The sequence below is a fragment of the Vombatus ursinus genome, unplaced genomic scaffold (genome assembly GCF_900497805.2).
Source record: "Vombatus ursinus unplaced genomic scaffold, bare-nosed wombat genome assembly UNPS02005659.1, whole genome shotgun sequence".
NCBI classification, from domain to species: domain Eukaryota; kingdom Metazoa; phylum Chordata; class Mammalia; order Diprotodontia; family Vombatidae; genus Vombatus; species Vombatus ursinus.
Genome location: NW_020945437.1, coordinates 11,728,585 through 11,751,196, shown reverse-complemented (window position 1 = coordinate 11,751,196; position 22,612 = coordinate 11,728,585). Strand labels below are relative to the sequence as shown.

At 40.7% G+C, this 22,612-nt stretch overlaps 1 protein-coding gene across 3 annotated transcripts in view; it reads right to left on the bottom strand.

Annotated features, from left to right (window-relative positions):
- Positions 1 to 9,081: 9,081 nt before the first annotated feature.
- The window catches only part of DLG2 (discs large MAGUK scaffold protein 2), a 1,559,742-nt gene continuing 1,546,211 nt past the window's right edge, over positions 9,082 to 22,612 (bottom strand). For all 3 annotated transcript variants that reach the window (XM_027848244.1, XM_027848243.1, XM_027848245.1), the window contains 3 exons: positions 22,065 to 22,174; positions 16,638 to 16,729; positions 9,082 to 10,239 (listed from right to left, as the gene is read on the bottom strand). In XM_027848244.1, the coding sequence (XP_027704045.1) occupies positions 10,133 to 10,239; positions 16,638 to 16,729; positions 22,065 to 22,174 (309 nt within the window). In that variant the 3' untranslated portion in view covers positions 9,082 to 10,132. The remainder of the gene's footprint in view (positions 10,240 to 16,637; positions 16,730 to 22,064; positions 22,175 to 22,612) is intronic.

Sequence of the window (22,612 nt, the reverse complement as noted above, 5' to 3'; positions counted from 1 at the left end):
AGGAAAATTCTTTGTAAATTTAAGCCACTGTAGAAATGTATTTTCATGAATTGAAACATTTACTCTTTGGATGATCTGAAATATTGTAGATCAGAAGTTCCCAAACTTATTTGACCTACCACCTGCTTTAAAAAAAAAAAAATTACTCAGGGCCCTCCTGGAAATAATCTTTTTTTAACCCTTTAATGATTTTTTTGAAATCTGTCATTTCAAAAAAATATAAAATCCTTTTTTAAAAAAATGACACATTTTAATTTAATAATTTATTGTAAATTTGTGGGCTTCTTCCTGCATTGAAATTTTGATGGCACAATATTGGGTTATGTAACTGTATTGTAAACAAGTCATTACATGCACATATTCCTGTTTATGCATGCTAGACTTCCTGACAATGGGTGACATGCTCGCCTGCCAATATTTGCTTATTAAGACCTGCTGGCAGACTTGACCACTGATCAGTTATAAGTTGCATTTTGTGTGTTTATTTGAAAAAATAATGTAATCACTACAACTTTGTTACATAATAGATGAAACATGTATGAGCAGTTTTTCAAAATTTTCTTCTCTTTTCTTTCCTTATGCTTTCACCACCCTCTTATTTTTATTCAATACCCCCCAATTGCACCCAAGGCTACTAGTAACTCCCTCCATCGTTCCAGCACTCACCCAGGAGGCCATATCACCCACTTTGGGAACCCATGCTGGTCCAGATAGATTATATTCCCTCTTTCTTCTTCTCTCTCTCTCTCTGTGATAGATGATTAATTTGATCCCTATCTTATTGAACCCCTATTTTATTTCAATCAGCATTAATCAGTTTGATATGATTCCATTGGAGTAGTGATTATAAGTTCTATATATTAGGCCCTAGAGCTGTGAATTGCAGATTGTAAATTCATTTGCTTAATTGTAGGAAACTAAGTAGAGGACCTCCACCCTTGTTTTTCCTTGTTACAGTGACCAAGCCCAGCATGACAGAGGTGACTGAATTACATGGAAAGTTCCCCAGACATTTCATTGCCACTTCACCCTTCATTGTCCCTTTATCGCCCAACATGAGGAGATGGCTATGGACTTTTGACTAATGAGTTATCCTGTCTGCTGGACTCTGGCCTGCCCTTCTACCAGCCCATCAGCCCATGTAGATGTTTTGACATCTGCTTACCAGCCCAACTCCATGAACTTGCTCATCAGTTTGGTAGGACCTCCTGAAAGGTCAAGATAGGTCTGCTCATGAGCCTGTTTGTCAACTAATGGAATTCTGTATTTTGTGTGGACCCTCCTAGAGGGTCAAGGGTAAGATCATTTACTAATAAGATTCTGTATTTTTGGTCTGCTTCACCTGTATTGTCTGGGTAACTAATGCTTTGGTGGAAGGGAGCATCTCAGATTGTGAGGAAGATCTGAGGTCCACTTCATTAGAGGGAGCCATGGTCCCTGAGTCATTGGCTCAGAGTTCTGCCCCAGTGTTGTTTTTTTTTTCTTGCAGATTGGACAATTTAGAAAATCCCAACATCTCCTTCTTCCCTTTCTCCTCCCCACTCTTCCCTTATCTCCCTTTCCCCCATACCATACCTACACTATATGTATGTATGTATATATGCATAAATCTATTGGGGATAATTTAATACAAAATGTCCTTTTCTGGCCCTTTATGAGAAAGCACAGGATGGGGAAACAGTGTAAGAAAGGCAGAATGGGGCCCCTGATTTACAAAGAGAAGTATAATGGATCAGAACATAGAATTCATAGCTTTGACTTTGTTGAATTTCAGGCACTAGGGAGACAATACTAGAAAAGAAAAGATGTATGAAATGAAAGGAAGGTTTTCCTCTTATTCCTCACAAGTCCAATCTAACTTAACCAGAACAAACCCACAAGGCAGAACCTACCCTCTCCACACAAAATGTTCCCAATAGCTCTTTTGAATTCTGTGCAAAATGCATGGTGTGAATACACTTCCTCCCATTGCCAGTGTGGTTTGACAGGCTTCATTTTAGCTACCTTTTTTGTTCTAAGTCCTTCATCCACGACCTTGAACCTCAGGATGGGCATGGGCAGAGCTCTGAGGTGATGATGAGGGGGTGGGAAAGAGCTGGAGGAGATACAAAAGGGGAAAAGTTCAGAGGTGCTTATGATAGGAACGATTTGCCTTGGTTGTTGGGTGGGCCAATCTCCAAACAATAGTACTCATTGGGGCACCATTGAACTCCAGTTAATGGATTAGAGATGTCAACTTATTTATTCAATAATTGTGAGTTCAATTATAATAAAATAATAAATTCCACTTTCATGTTCAAGGGACTTGAAAAATTCAGCGTATTTCTGAAAAGTGAATTTCCCTCTTCCTTATCCTCACAGAGTGGAGATCAATGAATCAGTCTTATTTGGTTTTCAACAAGGGTTCCTTCAGAAGATCTTTCTAGATATAACACTGCTTAACAAGGGCCCCTTGCTTAAGGCCCAGGGGATCTGTAAATAGCCTTTATTTATCTCTCTAGTTTAGGAGAACTACATCAATCAATCGATCAATCACTAAACGTTTATGAAATTCCTGCTAGGTGTCAGGCACTTAGCTACTGAGAAACTCCCTTTGCCTTAGGGAATTTTAGCATTCCAGATTTGAAAGTTGGCTAGATCACCTGGTCTAACACCTGAAGCATACCTGTCCACTTAAGTCTTAGGTTATGTGTATCTGAACTTAAGAAGGAGCTTTCAAGGCATTCCAATTCAAGTCCCTCACTTTTTTAGATGAGAAAACTGCTGAATGTAGAGGTTAGATCGCCTAACCAAGATCATACACTTTGGAAGAGATAGCACCAGAATTCAACCTAGGGATTCTGACTCTAAATCCATTGTTGAATAAGTCAAAGAATCATAGAATCTCAGAGTTGAAAGGGTCTTCAGAGGTCATTTGTGAAAGGAGAGGGTTGGTCTTGGTTCATGTTCCACCTGGCTAAATTAAATTTGATTGAATAGCCCCATGATCTAGAGAAGTATCATGGGAATGTGGAAAGAACATTGGACTTAGATTCAGAAGACCTGGGTTTGAAATTAAACTCTTCCAATCTGTGGGATCCTTGGCAAGTCACTTCATTGTTCTGAGCCTTGGTTTTCTCATCTGCAAAATGGGGGCAAGAATACTGGCATGGTCTGTCTCACTGATTTGTTGTGAGGAAAGCATTTTTTAAAAAAACTGGAAGTTCAATAGAAATGTGAATTATTATTTTGTAGTCCACGTTTTTCTCAAAGTATGAGTCCTGAGATTTGGGCCATTAAATTGTCTGATTTGGATGCCTTTATGTTTGCTCTGAATATGTTGGAATTGATTATTAATATGAAAATCAGGGGCAGCTAGGTGGTGCAGTGGACAGAGTACCAGCCCTGAAGTCAGCAGGACCTGAGTTCAAATCTGGCCTCAGACCCAACACTTGACACTAGATGTGTGACCGAGGGCAAGTCACTTAACCTCAATTGCCTCAAAAAAAAAAATCAGTCACCAGAACTGACCTCACAATGGCTGATTTGATAGTCAAGTGTAGATGTGGCCTGTGTCAGCACTTCAAATTGAGGTGAAAACTTTGGTCAGTTATCTGAATGATTGATGTACTTTCCCTCTGCATTTCCTGACATGATCAGGTAGTTGAGGCAAATGTGAAGAATGGACTGAATTTTTTGGATAGCAACCTCAATTTCCCACTGGATTTTGCTTTTAATGGAGAGAGGTAAATTTTGTTCTCCTCTTGGTGTTCTATCCTGAATCTTTTTTTCCATCTGACCCTGGGGATTTGGCTTTGTTTCTAACACAAACATAGCTATTTATTTATGTGTGTGTGTGTGTGTATGTATGTATGTATGCATGTATTTATTTAATTTTGCCTAGGCAGTGGGGTCAAGGCACTTGGCTAGGGTCACACAGCTAGTAAGTGTCAAGTGTCTAAAGTTGGATTTGAACTCAGGTCCTACAGACTTGACTCCAGGTCTGGTGCTCTATCCACTGTGCCACCTAGCTGCCCCACGTGAACATAGCTTCTTAATGAAAACCACCTGAATATACCATGGGTGTGTAATTGCTTTTAGGAAGGAAGAGACTCTTTAAAATTCAAGAGAACCATCTGCTAGACTCATTTCTGTCACTTATTAGCTGTATGACCTTGGACAATTCATTTGACCTCTCTAGAACTAGTTTATCTCATCTAACTAGATGAGATTTCTAAGGCTGATGGTATATACCACTCTCCGCATCATAAGGTAGACCAAGAGCTGGAAAAGATCTTTGAGTCTTCTAGTTTGACATTCAGCCCTCCCAGCTCTAAGACAGGTCTCAGAATTTATGATTCCAAGATTGGCACTCTCTACACAATGCCATTGGCCTTCTTTATCCTGCTGTTCTCTGAGTTCAAAACTGGATGAATATGAGCTAAAAGAAAATGAGGAGAGCCTATGATGGATTCATAGATGTAGAGCTGAAGAGTTGTTAGAGATCACTGAGTCCAACACCCTCATTTTACAGGTGGGGAAACTGAGTTTTTTTTTAGATGAGGTTAATTGACTTGCCCAGGGTCACACTGGTAGTAAGTGTCTGAGGTGGGATTTGAATCTAGGTGTTCTTGTGTTTAGGTCTGGTGCTCGACCCACTATACCACACTGCCTCTCCATCAACTCTTTAGATTTCCCTGAAAGAAGACTAATTATGCTTTGTGAAGAAACCATTTGCTCTAAAGTATAAAAATGTTTTAATGTCTTATAATAAAATTCATGACATATTTATAAACGCTCTATCAAGGATTTACAACTGAGCCACCATCGATCGCTTGGAATGGAATAAATATGCAAGGAGACAGCTCGTATGAAATATACATCTCAACTTTATAATTGTGTGTGCTTTATTCTTTACACAAATGGAATGGATGTGTCAAATATTTACACTTAACAGGAGTGTAAGCTGTATAATGTCTCTGTAAAACCCCAGTTCGGACTCCAAGTACCCCCAACTACAGCTCAAGGTGGAGAAACATCCTGTCAGAGAGAATCACATCACCACAAGTGTTATAAACAAAGCATCAACTGGGATACAGCCTGGCATACTTGAAAATTCAGACACTCCAATGGAAACTTGGGAAACACAAAATTAAAAGGGAAAAGAAAAAAAGGCGATCATTCCCACTGGGAGTCAACAGTGCCATCTGCTTCTCTTTCTTGATGTTTTGCTAATGATCTACTGGGCTCCACCACTCAGGTAATCAATACCTAGATGTCAGACCATCCCAGGTTGTTCTCAGGTGCTCCTTCAGTGATGGGGCAGGCTACGATATGCTGTATGTTAACTAGTCCTGAAGAACAGGGTAGAGCGAAGAAAAATATTTACAGCCTTGTGCCCATGTGCCGGTATTGGTACGGATCCCTACACATGCCCAATATATATATATATATATATATATGTGTATATACAGTATATATAATGGTTATATACTATAGATATACATATATAAAAACATAACAGAATTTGCATTTAGTTCACTTTCAAAATGATTTTCCCTGGGGGATGGGGGAAGGGTGGGGAGGTTCTTTCACCAACTTCAAGAGAACTGCCCCCTCTTTTTTTTTTTAAGAAAAAAAAAAGAAGCAAGAGTGAACCTCTTAGTCTCTTGCTTAAATGTTCTCTGGGAATGTGACAGGACAATGGATGGAGTTTGATCAGCAAATTCATTTTGTCTCAACAATAGAGCTGAGTGAATTCAATCAGGAGCCAGCTGGAGTCCATGGCTAAGAGGCCAAAGAGGATACTTCACATGGAAAGAGGAAATGGAAAGTTTTGGAATGGAGAGAAGAAAAAGAAAAGAAAGAAAACCTCTCCCCTAAACGAAAACAACATCAGTTCCATAAGTGGCCTGGGCAAATATTTGGCTCCTTATGGCATTTTTTCTTTCTGGTCAGTATTTTTGCTCCTTGCTTATCCATAGGTGGCTTCTTCCAGAATGCCAATGAGACTCCAAGGTTCAGACTGGTTTTATTTTTAGAAGGTATTCTTGCAGTGACAGTGCAAGGTCAACCAGTTCTCAGTAGGAGAATAGGAATCCCAGGAGGGATTACCTGTCATCCATCAGGTCACTGGGCTGTTGGCTAGGAATTGCTGCTCGCCTGTAACTCACATCCAGCTTTGATCTACCAGAAAAGCAGGAACAACTCCATGCAAGGTGCATTTCCTGATGTCACCACATGTGAAGCAGAGAGAGTAGAAAAACTGAGAGTGAGGGACAGAGGGAGAGGGACAGAAGTAGAGGAAAATGGACAGAGGGAGGAAAGAGATGAGGAGGAAGAAGAGGAAGGAAAGAAAAAAGGGAGAGAGTGAGAGAGACAGGATGGGGGTCATGGATGGATAAATAAAAGATATGGAAAAATAGAAGTAGGGAAGGGAGACGAGAGGGAAGGAAGAAAGCTAAAGGAGAGAGGAAAAGGAATGAGTGGAGGTAAAGAGAGAGGGAAGAGTTAGAATGGGAAAAGGAGAGGAGAGCAAAAGAAGATGTAAGGAGATAGAAAAGGAGGGGGAACAAGAAAGAAAAGAGAGAGGGAGAAAGCTGAGAGAAATAAAAAAAAGAGGGAGGAGAGAGGGAGGGAAAATAGTGAGGGAAGGAGGGAAAAAAGGGATGTTGGATAGGGAAAGGAGAGTGGCATACCCTAGCATGGATTTTGTCCTGGAGGATTAGCTATAGATACACTGAGACAGCTGGAACTCGAAGGCAGAGAGTAGGGTTTTTTCTTGGTGGCCTCCCTGAGCACCAGTGGCAAACAGGAGGGTATAGGCTCAGCAGAGAAATTAATGGAGGGCTGGGAGAGAAGATACCATTGCCCATCTGCACATGGAGAGTAGAAATGAACATTTACGTGAATTGTTGCAAATGGGCGATGAGATTTAATTTTTGGTTGAGTGAAGACCCCTGTGGTGCTACACATTGTGCCAGAGCATGCGAAATAGCACCAGTGACACGGTCTGGCACATTCCCGAAAGGGTCCAGTGTTTGCATGTTGTGTGGTGTGGGTGTTGTGCTGTGCCCAACAGTGAGCCTCCTGAATGGCGGGAGGGAGAGAGGGAGAGAAGAGAGAGGGAGAGAGACAGAGAGAGAGAGAGGGCGCCAGTTCACTGTTTGTTTGCAGGGTTAGCACCAGTCTGGTCCGAGGCTCCGAGTGCATTGGCACTAGGTGTAACTGGAATCATTTTCCTGCCTTCTCTGCAGAAGTTACAGTTGCTGCAAGATCTCGGAATTTCAAGGAGCACTAAAGACTGTGTGAGCATGGGAAGCACAAAACATCAAGACAGCAAAGCCAATGGAAGAGGAAACCCTAAGAAAAAAAGACTCTCACCAATCCTTTTGGTGATCCTCCAAGCTGATATATAATATTTAAAAATTTATATTAAAAAAAAACAGTGCAAATGCCAACTCTAATCTGGAATCATCTAGACAAGGAAAATAAATAATATAATATGTACTATAGAACAGAAGATTGGTGGGGGGAAAACTTGATTGTATTCAGCCACGACACCACTATCAATTGGAAAGCACAGCACATGACCTCAGAAAACATGTACTCAGTTAAGGAGAGTCCTGAAAAAGGTGGCATGCTCAAAGGGAAAGAAACAAAACACTGTCAGAGTGGTTTGGGAAGGAAGGAAAGCTGGGAGAGCAGGAGAAAGTTCTGGTGTCAGAACGCTGCTTGGGAAGTGGGAGGGCCGAAGCAATTTCAGTGAAGTGGGCCTGAACCTGAGACAATAGCAGTTAATGGACGTGGAAATCTCTTTAGGATCTGAGGAGCTCTGCAGAGGTCTCTGGAAGTTTCGATTGTAATGGGAAGGGGAGGGTGAATCTGGGAATGCGTGTCTAGCTCTTCTGTTGACCCAAGACTCTAATTGAATGCACAGATAGATGGATTTGTTTTATTTTTTATTTATCTTTTTTTTTTTTTTTTTTTGGAAAGGGGTAGGGTAGGGTGGTTTGCAGCCAGACAGACGGATGGTACTCAGAGCAAGATGGATGACTCGATTTCTCTAAAAGGGACCTGACTTCTGATCTCTCTGTTTCTACTGAAAAGAAATACCATCATTGCTGACGGTTGTCGGTTGCCCTTGTCTCTCCTCGCCCCTGCTGATGCACCTGGTTACTGCACAGTGTGGCAGGACATACCTGCCAGGTCTGGAGATGCCACCAAGATAAGGCTGTGGGGCTTGGCCTCTGCACAGAGAGAACCCATAGGCAGTTCCACTCAAAGTTACTCAAGACTTTTCTCCCTAAGCAACTGAGTGAAAAAGCTCTGACGCAGCTGGGACAACTAGGAAGTGCTGAATTTCGTCTCTTGGTTCAATTTATTGTTGAAATTTGGGAGGTTATCTATCTTCTTTCTCTTTCACTTGGTCCAGATACAGTCCCACGCAAGGCTGTGAGGGCAGTTTACCTCAGAACCTTGGCACACCCTTCCTCACAGCACAGCCTTTGTCATAGGGTGGGATTGTCAGGCCTATAATCAGTCAATAATCAACAAGCATTTATTAAGTGCTTACTATGTGCCGGGCACTGTGCCAAGCACCGCACTGTAGCTCCCAAATCAGGCCCTTCCCTTCTCATCCTCTGAGCCATTCAGCAGATCTGTGATAAAATTCCCCAGAGGTATATATTGTCCCCAGCTGTCTATCCCCAAACCCTTGCTGAATGAAGTGGAAAGAAGTTACTGGTCAGCTAGAGTTTATGCCAAAACATCTGCTCAGCCTTTGAGTGTTCTAGGAAGAAGAGAGCTGTCCAGGGCTCCTTAACAAGAGAAACGCCTGCACTATTCTTTAAGTCACTGATGTTAATTTACCCTCCGAAGAACCCCCAGCTTAAAGATGCATCATCTCAGTCAAGTCTCAAAAAGAGCCTATAGGCCAACTCATTAAGCAATGGTGTTCCAAAGGAATTTATTCTCAAGAGCCAATGGGAAATCAAAGGATTTAGTGCTGGAAAAAAGACCTCAGAAATCAGAGAGACCAATTCCTCCTTTTACAGATGAGGAAACTGAGAACTAGGGATAGGAAGTGCCTTGCCCAGTGTTACACAGGTAATTAATAAGCAACAGAGCTGGGATTTGAATTCAGGTGTCTGTCTTGATTCCAAATTCAGGGCTTCTTCCATAACATCACATCTGTCTGTCATGGGAGGAAACTTGGGGGGGGTGTCTGACTTCTTTTAAAGAAATTAAGTTGTTGCTGAAAAATCATCAACAACCAAAAGGATAGTGCAACTTTTAAGTTCTCTAAATCTGACAGTCTGCTGAGGGCGTAATATACTTTGCCTTTCCATTAGTTAAGTCTTTACAAAATATCTCACAAAAACATTTTTTCACCTATATAAATTAGTTTCTATACATTTAATATAATTTTATTTTATAAATTATTCCATCTTTAAGTGCCTTCTTTCAGTATATAAATGGTAAAATAGACAATCAAAAATCATAAAGCTATTCCCAGATGGAACCCCCCCCCCCATCATCAATAAGGTAAATGCTCCAGACACTCGACAATTTCATGGAATGCTTTCCTTTGCAGGTACCACTCAAAACAACTACATGGTCACCACTTTCCGATGCAATGGTGTCTTTGAAGGGAACCATTTCCTTTCTTTCTGATTTTTTTTTTAATCGTCTCTTTTTGCTAAGAAATCAAAGGATGTGCATAGTTACAAAATTCCATGTGTACCAATCACAGATGTGTAATGACAAGCTTGGTGAGGTTCAAGAGCTGGGAACTTTTCTTTAAAGCAATCAACACACAGAACTCAGCCATTACAACAGGTTGGGGTGCCCATTGAGTCGAGGAGACGGCTCGAACCTCTGGACAGAGAGCCCCATCAGAAATCCATACCTACACCTGGCACTTTGAGCACATGACGTCTTTCCCACATACTGCAAAAGTCCTTGTGTTTCTACCTTTTGGCCCCTCAGTTTCCTTCATGGCTTCACACACGTTGTGTTGTACATTCATAAAAATTCACATTGACTGCAAGAACATAAATGCAACAAAAACATAAAAGCCTCCACGTAGTATATTATATATTTTTTTTCTTCTAAATACTCTTCTGTCATCATCAGAGGTGCAGCAGCTAATTTATAACTTCTCCTTGGAAGGGATCCAGATGAAAGGGCCGGATTGTTCTTCGATAACAAGTTTGCATTGGTTATATATATCTTCTAAAGTTTCGCCTTGAACAATAGCTGCAATGAAAAAACATGTATGGTCATTCTCAGAGGTTCTGGATAAAGTAAAAAGTGTTGCCTTCTGAGATCATGCCAGCTCAAAGTATTCTCTCCCTCCCTCTCTCCTCAAATTTTCCTGGCTCCCAGGTTTTGTTCTTACGATCTATGCTCTATCAGAATTTTGTATATGTGTTGTATCCCTTACAGAGGCAACTAGGTGGCATAATGGAAAGGGTGCTGGAACTGGGATCAGGAAAGAGCTGTGTTCGAATTCAGCCTTAGATACTAGCTGTGTGACGCTGAGCCTTTAACCTCTGTCTGCCTCAGTCTCCCCAACTGATAATAATAGCCCCTAGTTCCTAGGGTTGTTGTAAGGATTAAATAATATTTGGAAAGTGCTTAGCATAGTGCCTGGCACATAGAAGGTGTGTAATATATCCTTCCCTTCCTTCCTTTCTTCCTCTCTCACTCCCTATTAGATTGTAAATTCAAGGTCAAAGATAATTGAATTGTATTGCATTCATTTAACCAGTTTCCAAATCAATATCCAATCAATTAAAGTTTGTTAACTATTATTGTTGTTCAGTCGTGACCAACTCTTCATGACATCATTTGGTGTCTTCTTGGTAAAAATATTGGAGTGGTTTGCCATTTCCTGCTCCAGTTCATTTGACAGATGAGGAAACTGAGGCAAATGGGGTTAAGTGATTTACCCAGGGTCACACAGCTAGTAAGTGTCTGAGGCTTGATGTGAACTCAAGAAGATGAGTCTTCCTGACTCCAGGGGCAGCTCTCTATCCACTGCACCACCTAACTGCCCTGTTGTTAACCATACTCTTGTTTTAGGAGAAATAGGAAAAGTAGATTAAATAAACTCACATCAGGGAATTTTTTTTAAAAGAAGCTTCATAGGATGGGCATAAATGCCTGTTAATTGAGAATGTGCTATCCCTTCAGTAGAGTATAAACTGTTAAGGATGGCATATTTTTGATGTTTGCTTTAGTATCCCCAGATCCTACTACAATGCCTTGCCCATATCAGGCGATTAATAAAGAACTCGAGTTGAATTAATTTAGCCCAGTTTTTATACCTTCCATTGAGCCATAGTCACAGTACAACATTAAAAAAAACCTTTAAGGTTTTCTACATACCTGAGGCAGTAGTAAGGAAAGCATTTTATAAACCTTAATGCCCAGTGCTTAGCACAATGCCATCCACATAGTAGGTACTTCATAGATGTTTATTAACTGACTATAGAAATGTGACCTATGGGTTCCTATTGCTACATAGAATAAAGTTTTATATAATCTATATAAGTTATATAATCTCACAATCTATATAATAAAGATTTTAATTCAGAAGCAGTTAGGTGGTACAGTGGATAGAGTAGTGGAGTCCATTCAAATATAGCCTCAGCCACTTATGAGGTGTGTGATGCCAGGCAAGTCATTTAAGCTGTTTGCCTCAGTTTCCTCATCTATGAAATGGGGATAATAATAAGACCTTCCTCTCAGGGTTGTTGTGAGGATCAAATGAGATAATATTTGTAAAGAGTGTGGCACAGGGCCAGGCACATAGGTGCTTAATACATACTTATTGCCATCTTCTTCCTTATGTAATCTATATAAACTATGTAATTTATAATGCATGTAGATTATATGATTTTAGATAATCTACTCTAGCTTCTTCATTTCTCAAGACAAAGAAACTAAGGCCCAGAAGGTCAGGTCACTTCCCCGTCAGTAAATACACATACACACATGTATGTATGTATACACACATCAGATAGGTCTTTAAAGAAGTCAGCATTATGAGATTATGGTGGCTTCACCCATCCCTCATGTCTACTTTATCTCTTTGTCATTTGAGTCCCTGACTGCATTTCACTCATGCAAAAAGCGGATCCCTGTTTCTCTTCCTGTTCTCCCCTAGTTTAGAATCTCAAGCCAGAAATTCTCACCATCTGAGCTAGAGGCCAGAGGCTCGGCCTTTAATTATGCCCTATTTTAATAAAACTTGGTTTTCAAATTGCATCTGATAATGTCCTATAATTTACTATTGCCATGGTTTCCAAGAGATTTCCTTTAAGAAAAAAATTATGTCTTTGTTGTTATATGATATGACACAGAAAAGCACTGGGGACAATTTTAATACCAGGTGCTGCGGGAGATAAAAATTTTTTTTTTAATTCCCTCTTTAAGTGAGAGATAACACAATTCTAAGTGAAGATTTCACATCAAGTCCTTGAGGATTTTTCTTAAAACACAATTTTACACTAATTTGGTCTTTTTCTTGGTAATATCTCAAGGTGGGAATGGGACTATGAAAAAAAAATAGGCCCTTTAGGCCCACCTGCTTTCAAATTTGTTTTCTGGGAAATATAGAGAAATGAAAAATAACAAAATCCATACCCACTAGACAATGAGAAATGACTTTTCTTCCTATGGAGAGATTCTATGTTTTAGGGGTAAGTGATCAGAAGAACACTTTCTACTGAGATAAACCAATATAAATTGCCAAGATCTATTACATATGAGTAGATGGTTTGGTCAACTTCGTGAGCTCCGTATTGTCATGGTTACGTCCACTTGATAATGAGTGAATTATTGACAGACATGGTGGAAAGAATACCAGCTCTGGAATCAGAGGACCAGAACTCAAGACCTGCCTCTTCTTGCCTATGATCTATGGGACTCAGGGAAAAGTCGCTTGACCTCTCCAGACCTCAGTTTCCTCATCTGTAAAATAGGGGGGTTAGAGGAGATGGTCTCTGGTATCCCTTCCATTTCTAGATCCATGATGTGATAATCTTACGATCTGCAACTTAAAAATAATGACAATTGCTTTGAGTTTTTTTGTTTGATGGTAACCAAGGAACCAAGATGCTGCTTTTTGAAATAAGAAAGCCTTTTTGGGCTCCTATAGGAACGTAGGATCACAAATCTCGAGCTGGCATGGACTTGAGAGGTCACCTAGTTCAGAGACCTCATTGTACAGATGAGGCAGTGAGGCCCAAGGGAGGTGGGCAGCTAGGCGGATAGAGCTTTGGGTCTGAAGTCAGGAACTGTTGTTGTGCAGTTGTATCTAACTCTTCCTGACCCAGTTCGGGGTTTTCTTGGAAAAGCTACTGGAGTGGTTTGCTCTTTTCTTCTCCAGCTCATTTTACGATTTAGGTAACGGAGGCAAACAGGGTTAAGTGACTTGCCCAGGGTCACAAAGCTAGCAAGTGTCTGAGGCCAGATTTGAATTTTGGTCTTCCTGACTCCAGGCCTGATGCTCTACTCCCTTCACTATTAGGTACAGTGGAGTCAGAAAGATGGGAGTTCAAATTCGGCCTCAGACATGTACTAGCTGTGTGACCTTGGCAAAATAACTTCTACTTGCCTCAGTTTCTTTATCTGTAAAATAGAGATAATAATAGCGCCTATCACAGGGTTGTTGTGAGGATCAAATGAGATAAATATTTACCACAGTGCGTGGCATATAGTAGGCACTAAAGAATGCTATTTTTTTTATTATTTTTATTTCAGTGATATGACCACAAAGTCTCCCAGATAGCACTTGTGACAATAGTGAGATGGGAACCCTAGGTCTTCTGCCTCTGAATCTAATGTTCTTACCCACTGTAACATGTCCTTTTATGGTGAAAAATAACTTGCCTGTTAGCAATTAATTCACTTTTCCCTTCACGTAACCTGCTGAATACATGTACAAATTGCCAAGTGATTGACATTTCCTAAACTCTGAATAAAGTAGACGTGAAAAATTCAGATAGGCCATGTGCCTTGTCAGGTAATAAGAGATGTCTAGGTAAGTAATTTCTAAATTACAATGGATTGTTCATTAGGCAGGCACATATTGTTTGCTTAACCCTCCCATCGATCATGTTACTAAGGAAACCTGCCATGTGAAGAGCTGCACATCAGAATCACCCAATTTCAGAGTGGGAGGGGAATTTGGTTCCCCAGGCCATTCCATTATCAGCAAAAGAAACCTGTCTATGGCTACCCAACAAAGGGCCAGTCATTTTCTGCATGAAGACCTTCAATGGGGGTGGGGGGGAACTCCCTCCTTTCCCAAGCAGCTCATTCTTCTTTTGGACAGCCTTAATGGTTGGGAATTCCGCCCCCCCCCCCAAAAAAAAATCAAGCCTAAATTGCTCTTCTGCAATTTGTTGAATCAAGTTGAATTCTTTTCCTCCAAATGTAAAGATTTTTTCTTTTTTATATTTTGTTTTCTCGACCTCAAGACAGAGACATGATGGACAGGGGAACACGGGGGAATGAATACTCAACAGATTTTAAAATGCTATTTATTCAGGCTTGTCTTCCTGCCATCCAAGATTCTTATTCAAAGGCCACTGAAGGCAGAATATGCCTTTGAATTTTTTTTTTCCTGGGGATGGGTTCTAGTCTAGTTATCTACTATGAGTAGTTAAATGTCTACCTGTCGTTCCTAACACAAAATACTCTGGACAGGTGGTAACGCTTTATCTTCAAAGCTCTCCCCTCTTCAGTATCCTTTCAGTTCTTCTCATTTCTGGGAGAAAGGAATAATTTGATGCTTTAACTTACTAATTTTCCTGAACAAAGAGGGTGTTTCCCAGGATCTGGGCCATCTGCAAGCAGTATTAGGGATAGCAATCAAGGATAGAGTGGGATATGGTGCCAGGCAGCTGAGAGTGCTTGAAATCATGTTAGGATGGGCAATCAGCATTTGAAGTTGGAAAGTCAAAGATTCATAGATCACAGATTGTTAGACCTAAAATGGACCTTGAGGATCATCTAATCCAACATCCCCATTTTGTTTATAAGAGAACTGAGATCCAGAGAAGTTAAGGGATTTGTCCAAGGTAACATAGGCAGTGAGTCATAGAGTTGGGACAGGAATGTGGGTCTTCTGATTCTAAAGCCATTGTACTATCAACCACACCAGGATCCTTCAATTTTTGAGAGTTTCTTGTGTATCTATAGTGGTGCCTCCCCTTCCCAATAAGAAGAGAAATAGCATGAATGTGGGAATGGAGTAGAAAGAGGAGGAAGCCATGATCTTCTCCTGTCTCACTATCCTATGTCTGCCCTCTGGTCAAGAGGGCAATAAAGTTAATGAAGGAGAGCCCTCTTTGGGGGTCCTATAGATTCTATGGGTTATTAGTAATAGTCAACATTTATAAAGTACTTTAAGGTTTGTAAGATGGTCATCTAGTTCAGATCCCTCATTATACAGATGAGGCACTAAGGCCCAAGGAGGGGGGTAGCTAGGTGGTGCAATAGATAAAGTGCCAGGCCTAGAGTCAAGAAGATTCATCTTCCTGGGTTCAAATCCAGCCTCAGACACTTACTAGCTGTGTGACTCTGGGCAAGTCACTTAACCCTGTTTGCCTCAGTTTCCTCATCTATAAAATGAGCTGTAGAAGGGAATGGCAAACCACTCTAGTATCTTTGCCAAGAAAACCCCAAAAAGGGTCATGAAGTGTCAGACATGACTAAAAAAACGATTAAACAATAAAGGTTTGTAAAATTCTTTACATAATAATAATTGATATTTCCTTAGCACTTGAAAGTTTACAAATTGATATGCATTAATTTCTTTGATCTTCATGACAACCCTGTGAGAAAGGCAATACAGACATTACTATCCCCTGTTACTGATAAAATTTAAGTGACTCCTCCACATGCACACTGATAGTAGAAGCCAGAGGCTCAGTTCAAACTTCCTCCAATATACATATTGTTTCATTTTTGTCTTTGCATCCCCAGTGCCTGGTACTTAATAGTATAGTAGACAGTTAATAAATGCTTGTGGAAGTATTGTTGAGATATGTTATCTCATTTGATCCTCATAGCAACTCTGGGAGGTAGTTATTGGGAACCTGGATTCTCATTACCATGCGAACCCCAAGAGACACTAGAACATTTGCTTGGAATGAATTAATTTATATGGCATCTTCACTAGGTGAGAGATTTAAGAAAATAACCATTCCCTATTTCTGGGATTATTTGGGAGTAGATTTCCCATTAGAGATGGGAAGACTGGGCAGCCTTTATGAAGCATCCAAGTACTCCTAGTGAATGGAATGGGTGGGGCAGATTTAAAGGAAAGAGAAAAAAGATATTTCTACTTAGATTCTCTTGAGTTTTTTGGAATTTTTAAAAATTATTTGAAACTTGAATTCTATTCAATGTATTTCAACAAACATTGCTTAAGGCCAAAGCTGAGCAGTGTGGATTCTAGATCAGTGAGGCATTGAATGAAAACTACTGCAGGGTGTCCAATACCCTCATGTCTGTCTAAAGGTCTCAAGGACCAGTTTTATGCCCCAGATGTGTCTCTGCTTACCCACTCACTATCTCATAGGTCAGGGCATTTGTCTGCCTTCTGACAGCACATGGTGTAGTAGCTGATACATGCCTACCTGTAAAATACTCTCCAAATTCTTGCTCTAACTTGATAGCTCGGTCATAGGTTTTCTTGGCTTGTTCCTCCGTGAGACGCTTATTCATCTCCCTAGGAAAATGAAGGATGAAATGCAAGTTAAAATATACCATGAATGAATTATTAACCCCTGAAACTGCTTCCCTTCCCCCATGCTGCCTCCCCAACATACATACCTCAAAATAAAATGTAAAAATAAGTCATGGGAATTTTCCTGTTCCTAATTTAGGAATGGAATATCTAGAAATATTGTGATTCAGTCTTAACCTGGTAGTTTTAGTAATGGGAGTTCAGTGCTTCATGAAGCAACCATTATTGAGCAGCTATTATAATAATAATTATTATTATAAAATTATATTGAGCTAGAATTTGTTTCCATGTACTGCGGTCTACCCATTTCTCCTCCCTCTGACCTCTGTGGCCAAGCAGAACAAGGTTAATCCCTCTTCTATGTATCAGACCTTCAGATGTTTGAGGGCTGCTATCATGTCTTCACCTTCCTTCTCTCACTGTAACAACCATGTTTTCTTTTGACCATGCCAAGCATTCCCCTCTCCTATATTCATCGAATAATATGGCTTTTTGTCTTTTTACCACTTGGTTACCCTCCTTTAAGATGTTCATGTTTGTCAACGTTCCTTTTAAAATGTGGCTCCCAGGACACACCCCAAGGCTCCAAACATCAGTGAGAGGGAAAAAGGAGAAAGGAAGGAGATAATTGACATTTCTGTCAATTTTCCATTGGATGGATGTTTGTACTTAACAGAACTGAATCTTACTAATGTGGAATTTATGGGATCATAGATTTAGAGTTGGAGGTGGCTTTAGAAGTCATTTTGCACACAGGTTAGAAAATTTAGACCTAGAGAGGAGATGAAGAAGTAAGGCACCAAAGGCAGAGAAAGGAGGTAGAAGGGTCTAGGCAAGTCAAACCATGAGCACCACCTTGACCTTCATTTTCCCTCAGACCTTGATGAAGGTAGCCCAAGACTCTGAACCCAACAGCCTTGGGAATGACAATGTCCCCCTAAACTACTTCTAGGCCATCTCCTATAGCCAGCACTGAAGGGAGAAGTCATGGTGGAGATAGGACTTCACTTTCCTCATCACCACCGGCAACATTTGCTGACCAACTGCCATAAACCTGAAGATCCCTAGGAGTGGCAGCCTTCACCCCTTGCCACACCACTGGTCTTGCTCTTAGAGCCATCAGCTGGAGAAGCAACTCCTGTGAAGAAGAAACCAACCTTCTTCACCACATGTCAACCTATGGCCATACACATAGCAGACAAGCCAACCTAGGCACCCTGAGGGAGATACAGGAGGTTGAACAAGCCAGGCAAGTCAAACAACCACTTGTATCTTGACCACCATCTCCCCTTCACTCCAATGGAGACAGCCTAGAATCCCAAACCCAAAAAACTGCGACAGCAATGCAGCCATTCTCCTGGGACAGCAACCTTTGTGGAGATAGAGCCTGGCCACTGCTCCTGCGGGTACTTCAGCCACAGCTCCTGAAGACCCATAAAATAAAGTTGTCATCCCCCAAGTCCTTTGCGCTGTCACATAGTTTAACATTATAAACTAGTATGATTTTAGCAGTGGAAATGACATTCAAGAAGAGGCATTAACATCTGTTTTGCCACTGTGCCCTAAGGACCCTGGGACCTTTGCATATGACTTGAAGCTGAAATCTTCCATGAGCATTGTCTCCCCCATTAGAATGTGACACTCCTAGAAAAGAGGGATTGTCTTACTTTTTTATCTGTATTACCAGAATTTAGTGCAGTACATGTTTCTCCCTATTCTAGTCTATCTTCCATTCGGCTATCAAAGTGATCTTCCTAAAGCACAGGTCTAACCATGCTACCCTACTCGAGGATCAAATATAAAATCCTCTCCTTGTCATTCAAAGCACTTCATATTCTGGGGTCCTCCCTCACCTTTCCAGTCTTCTGACACCTGATTCCTTTCAACATACTCTACAATCGAGTGACTCTGGCGTCCTTCCTGTTCCCAACTGACATAATGTGTAGAAAATGCTATCCAAACTTCCTAGCACTATATGAATGTCACTCAATCAGAGTTATAATAGTGGTGAGGAAATCTCACTTGTCTAGTCAATCACCCTGTGACCAATGGGTGTACTGGTTATCTGAAGTGCTGATAAAAACTTTTTTTGATGACGATGAAGATAGAAAAATTTTTTTTTGAAAGAATCATAGATTATTAGAGCTACATGGGATGATCTAACTTCCCTCCCCTCCCATACACCCATTTTACTGGTGAGAAAACTGAGGAGCAAAGGAGTCAAGTCAGTGGCAGATTGAAAACTAGGATGGGAGTCTCTTATTTTGCCTGTAGTGCTCTTTACCCAAAATCAGAGGTTCCTAATGTTTTTTATTCAGCAAATCTTTTTCAACAAGAACCAAAAAAAGTGCTGTGAACTCGCAGGGTAATATAATACACTACTTAGAAACATCAGAGTTTGATGTAATCACTGCATGAACACCAAAATCATTGACTGGGACAGTTTTAATTCACTTTAGAAATAAACTTATAATGCTTCAAACATATACATGCTTAACTGGCATGGAGGAAGAAGATACATATATTAGTAACATAATTGGGCAATTACCACTTAAGACACCATTAAAGAATTTTTAGCCTGAAAACTTTGGACAAAGGAGTTCATGAAACACCAAATGGGGATCACTGCTCTAGACAACACCAGAAATACCTTTCCTGTAACATAAATAGACTCCAGGTAAATGCTCGTTACTAGATGATTGATCCATCTATCTTAATTCAACTGAACGGGACTCATTCATTCATTCATTGGTAAACATCTACTTAATGCCTAGAATGAAGCTTCTTCTAGGCTACATGGGCACACAGAGGTGAATAACTCAAGGGTCTTGTCCTTAAGACACTATAATTGGTCTATGTAGGCATTTTCCTGCTCACCTGAGCATGGTGGAAACAGAATAGAGAACTGAGAGATGGCAACAGTTTATATTAGATGGATATTATCACAGCATCTGCTCACCTCCATCACCCTATGTTCCAGCCAAACTGGTTCACTTGCTCCCCTTCCTCATCGAGAACATCTCAACTCTCACCTTGGTGCCTGCGTATGCCTATGTGTCTTTCATGTGCCTAACATGTTCTCTTAGCACCTCTTGGAACCTGTGGTTTCCTTTAAGATTCTGCTCAAATACCACCTCCCTATACAAAGCCTTTAATGCCCTTCCTCCATCCTGGAAATTACTTTGCGTCTACTTTCTCAAGGTCATATGACCTGGCAAAACTAGGAAGAGAACGGAGATATTTTGACTGTAAGTCCAGTGCTTTTGCTAAGAAAATCATATTATTAATAATAATAAGTAGTATTTATATCATGCTTTCAGGTTTGCAAAGTACTTTACATGATATCTCATTTGATCCTCACAATAATCCTGATTTAGGTGATATTATTATCCACATTTTATAGGAGAGGAAACTGAGACAGAGAGAGGTTATAAATGACTTGTCTAGAGTCACCCAGCTAGTAAGGCAGGATTTGAACTCAGGAGCAAACAAGAGAGACGAATTTTCACCTGGATGTGGAGAGATTCTTTGAGGGAAGATGAAGACATGCTAATCCCCTAGCCCAGAACCGGGGGTGGGGAAGAAATACACAAACAGAAGAGATATCTTGTAAAGAAGGCTTGGCCTTGTGGCTTTATGCTATAAAAACAAATGCCCCTTTGATCACAAAGCAGAATCTGATGTGCTTTTAGCCAGTCAGGCAGGCATTCACTGAGGGCTTGTAAAAGGGACATGAGGATGCATGCTGGAAATGAGATAATATATAAAGAACCACAATCCTGAGAAGTGACAGCAGCCGTGCATTTGCTTCAGTTGACCTAGCAACTGCTTTTCCAGAAGGGGAAAGGAAGGGGCCCCAACCATGCTCGTAAGTCAATCCCAAAGGGTAGATATACTCTAGGGACTAAATGCTCCCAAGAAGCTTGCCTTAGTCTAAGGGTCACTTTCTCTGTGGATCCCAGGGACTTAGCTATACCAAATGAGCCTCCATTTATTCCCCTCTTCCCTCACCTCCATCCTCTCTAAAAGCAAAGCAGTCAATGTGCCTAATTTTGCTAAGCCTGAAACTCCATGACGTGGAACAGCCATTGAAGGGACAGTACCTGGAGGAAAACGTATTTTGAATGTGAATCTAGTTAAAAAAGAAATCACCTCCATAGACTTAGATAGAAGAGGGATCTTTAAATCCAGCCCTCCTCACCCCTTTTTTTTTTTAAGCATAAGGATATTGAGGCCAGGGAAGTGAAGCAATTGGCCCAAGGAGACCCAGGTAGCAAGGAATAAAGGTAGATTATGAACTCATGAACTCTTAGGGAAAGCTGCTCAGGGATATCAGCCCACTGGTCCCACTCTGTTCTGCCCTCCCACAGAGATGTGTCCTTCCGCTCTATGAATTTCTTCTATAATACACTACTTTGCAACCACAATCAATTGGAACATCCCTAAGGTTCTTCCTACTGCCCATAAGTAGCACCACAGTGGAAGAGATGGGTGTCCCCCTTAGGTGTACTGGCAATAACTGCTACTTTCCTGCCCCCCCATAAGTCAACTGTGTTTTCTGAACTCAAACAATATTGTAGATCAATATAGACTAAATCCTTTAATATGAAATATTGACCGGTAGTTTTCTGGTTTAAGGGGGACAGAGATTGGGAACTGTGGAGAAGGAAAGAGCCAGAAGTAAAAAGATAAAGCATTAAGGGAGAAAAATGATGAGAGTTTTTTTTTAAGTTTGAGAACTAAGGACCTTCGGAAGCAAAATTTGAAAATTTGTGCTGATTGATATTTGGGCAACACCAAGTTTGAGCTATAGGTATAGCTCCTAGTTGTTGTATTTTTTGAGAGAAAGCATTATTGATGACATTGACCTATGCTTAGAGTTGTAATTAAGGAAAGGTAGAATCTTATTACAGAGCAAACCTAAATGCCAAGGGAAAGAATCTAAAATGTCATGTGTTCCATATACCCAAGCTCATTTATTTCCATTTCTCTTGGAACTGCGGCTTCAAATGAGAGGCAATTCAATTACTATTGCTTTCTAGCAATTAACTTCACTTCTTCCCCACTCCCTCAACTCCTGGGAAAGTGGAAAAAAAAACTTAGGAAACAGGAGTGCACACATTTTCAAGGAATTATTGGTCTTCTTCCCCAGGGTGAGTCAAATAAACTTTAATTTTATAGGGATGTGGCAGGGAGGAAAAGGAATGCATAAGTATCTGGCAGTAGTATCAAGAGCTTCAAAACAGAGATAAAAAAGGTTTTATTGTGGAACCCGAGGGGATAGGGAAGGAATGGGGATGACCTTCAGTATACTCACATCAATGGCTCCAATGACTTCGGCTTAATGAAGATGGCGATGGGATAGAGTTGTGCAACTTGTAACCGCTTGATAGCATTTCCTGATACATCAAGTATGCAGTGTTTGCCCTGGTGGAAAGAGATGTGGAGAGAGTCTTAGTCAAAGAATCAGAGTTTCGAAGGGACCTAGCTCAACCAATTCAATCTCCCACCCAGTGCTGGAATCCTTACCTGTAGCATGCCTGACAAGAAGGATTTACTTAGCTTTGCCCAAACAAAATGGGGAGAGGAGTGGTTGGTTGAACATTTCAGTGATTAGGAGCTCATTGCCTCCCAGAAGCAAACCATTCCATTTTGGTATACTTCCACCAGAACAGTCTTCACGTTGAGACAAAATATGCCTCCCTATAACTTCTACCAATTGGTTCTAGTTCTGTGATATGAGGATGTGATTTGATTTCTCTCAGGCCAAGCAAAACAAGCCTTCACATAACAGCTTTTTTAAATACTTGAAGAGATATATCATGGCCCTACCCCAAGGTCTTCTCCAGACAAAACATCCCTAGT